Genomic DNA, 2,857 nt, shown 5'->3' on the forward strand with positions numbered 1-2,857 from the left:
GCCAGTGCTTGGCTCTTGTGGCCCTTCCTTACACGCCCAAGGAAATGCCATTTTGGGGTCAGGAAAGAATTTTCATCCAGACCTGATTGGCCCAGGGATCCTGGAGGTTTTTTGCCTTCCTCTTGGCACAGAGCAGGGGTCACATGGGGGTGGGGGGAGTAAGTAGTGAATTTCCTGCATTGTGTGGGGGACTGGACTTGAGGTCCCTTCCAGCTCTATGTTTCTACCCCAAAAGATTTTAACCCCCCTCCCCAAGTTTTTTGTCCAACAGTTGCTCTCTGCAACACTACCCAGCAGATCCTTAGTCCGTTGCTTAGATGTACAGTGACTTTTAAGGGCACGTATCAGTCGGCTGGGTTTTGGCCACTTTCCGTAGGGCTCCGAGACAATTTCAAGAGGCATAAACAGTCCTTTCGAGCGCCTTGTAATATACCAGATGTGGGAGTCCACCCCGGCATCTGTCGTCTGCTGCAGTGTCTGTTACCTCTTGCGAAAATTCGAGGGGAAGAATGTTCAGAGAACCGCTGGATTTTGCCTGTCGCTGAATGACTAGGAGGCCCTGGAAGGGATGTGAAGAGAGGCTAGTGGTCTTGTGCACCTTGTGATTGTTGGAGTGAGCGACTCAGCTGATGCCTGGACATTTTGGGGGGGCGCTTCATCACTCTAAGGGTGTAGAGGTGTTATCTCCTTGAATGGGATGCCTCTCTTTGTCTTAATTTGGGAGCTGCCCTCTGACCCCTCCCCTCTCACTTTGTCCTCTCCCTCTCTCCGCATGGCCTTCCATGGAGACACATGTCCCTGCAGGTCTCATGCTCCCTCTAAGCCAGCCGGGGAGTCTTGTGAGCAAAAATTCTACTTTGCGAGCTACTGGCATTAAAGTTGTGGCAACTGCATAAATTAGTCTGCTCTGGAGCCATCCTTCCTGCGCTAAGACAAAAATGTGTGAGCCGGAGGCTAAAAGACTGCGAGCGAGCTCACACTAACTCAGCTTAGAGGGAACACTGGATACAATGCTCTCATACTCCCCCACGCATGATGCCGGACAAGCTGGCCCTTTGCGATAGGGAAAGTACCCTTTAGATTAGGCTTCTCTGTCTCCTTTCTGACTGAAAACTTAGCTTTAGATAAGCATATGGAGCAGAGGTCCATCAGTGGCTATTAGCCACAAGGTATAGATGGGAACTCTCAGTCTGGGGCTAGTGATGCTCTGTTTTCTTGGTGCTTGGGGGGGGCACAGTGGGAGGGCTTCTGGTGTCCTGGCCCCACTGCTGGACCTCCTGATGGCGCCTGGTGTTTTCGGCCACTATGTGACACAAGAATGTTGGACTGGATGGGCCATTGGCCTGATCCAACATTGGCTTCTCTTTAGTTCTTCTAAGAGGGAACTGGATAAACATCTGGAGCAGAGGTCCATCAGTGGCTATTAGCCACAAGATATAGATGGGAACTCTCAGTCTGGGGCAAGGGATGCTCTGTATTCTTGGTGCTTGGGGGGGGGCAAGAGTGGGAGGGCTTCTAATGTCCTGGCCCCACTGCTGGACCTCCTGATGGCACCTGGTATTTCTGGCCACTGTGTGATACAGAGTGTTGGACTGGATGGGCCTTTGACCTGATCCAACATTGGCATCTCTTATGTTCTTATGTTCTTATGAAAACGGAATGTGAACTGGATCTACTTGGATAAACGTTAGTTTTCCCTTTTTTGCAAATATACTTCTTGGGAGATTTATTCGCCGCAGTCAGTATCATGCGTCTAAGACTGGGGGGAAACTCCGCTATAGTAACCCAATATCCAAGTAGCGATGATGTCACTGAAACAGAACTTGAATGGGGGTTATAAGGGAAGCCAGTCCTGCTTTATGCTTCGAAGGGCCTCACCCTCTTCTCCCGTCTGATTGCTCATTGTCGTCTACCTTTAGGGACAAGGGGATCTACTGAGGAACGCCAAGAACGAAGCCCTGGAGAACATGAAGCAGATCCAACTGGCCTGTTCGTCGTGCGGACTGAGCAGAGCGGGCGGTGGGAGCGCAGACGCCAAGTCCAAGCGTTGCCTCGAGGCGATCGAGGAAAAGGAGACGGGGGACGAGAACGGGAGGCTGTGAACAAAGCCAGCGTGGTCTGCCACGGCGCGTATTTCGATAGTCCCAAATTATTTTTTTAAAGCCTTTTAAAATAAGATCACGCTAGAGTGCCCTCTTCTGGCTGCCGGCAGTATTAAAAATCCTCACGACGCCAGTGTTCTATGGCCGTTCATTTATCACAAGTTTAAACTCTCTAGCGGTGACATTTCTAATGAAGCCACCCTCTCCGTGTGTCTGTCTGTGTGGAGAGGTCTTGCCAAAGCTCTATCACGAGTTCCATCCTTAGCCTTTTTTTCCTTATTTATTCTTTTGTCATCCTTGGTCAGATTTTTTTTAAAAAAATCATTTTGAAGCTTTGAGAGAGTCCAGAATGCATCGGTTTTATGCTTCCTTGTAACAGGTTGGTGTTTGGATGGCAAATTATAATGCAGCACACCCATTCAAATGCTATTATATAGATTTTACCAGCAAAAAAAAAAAAAGAATCCCTGACGTCTTTTTTTGGGACCAGATTAATAATGGATTCCTCAGCGTAGTAGGCATAATAAATAATTGATCTGTGCATTAAATTAAGTTGATGAAATATTAACCAGCCAGAATTTGCGAAGGATCACAATTGGAATTCTGCTGAACATCCCATTGTCTCCCTCCCTCCCTCTCCCTGGTCATGACCTGAAATGCATTTATGGAACATGTCTTGATGGTGGAGAACAGGTGAGAATTTCATTCGGGAAAAGTCGGGGCTACGTCTGAGCTCTGTACAACGCGCAGAAGCA

At 48.6% G+C, this 2,857-nt stretch overlaps 1 protein-coding gene across 1 annotated transcript in view; it reads left to right on the plus strand.

Moving 5' to 3' along the window:
* Window positions 1-2,411, plus strand: part of PLCL1 (phospholipase C like 1) — a 56,632-nt gene extending 54,221 nt beyond the window's left edge. The window contains exon 5 of the mRNA XM_015417438.1: window positions 1,920-2,411. Within this exon, the coding sequence (XP_015272924.1) occupies window positions 1,920-2,102 (183 nt within the window). The 3' untranslated portion in view covers window positions 2,103-2,411. The remainder of the gene's footprint in view (window positions 1-1,919) is intronic.
* Window positions 2,412-2,857: the final 446 nt, after the last annotated feature.

Source organism: Gekko japonicus, unplaced genomic scaffold, assembly GCF_001447785.1.
Source record: "Gekko japonicus isolate JY-2015 unplaced genomic scaffold, Gekko_japonicus_V1.1 scaffold2819, whole genome shotgun sequence".
NCBI lineage: Eukaryota > Metazoa > Chordata > Lepidosauria > Squamata > Gekkonidae > Gekko > Gekko japonicus.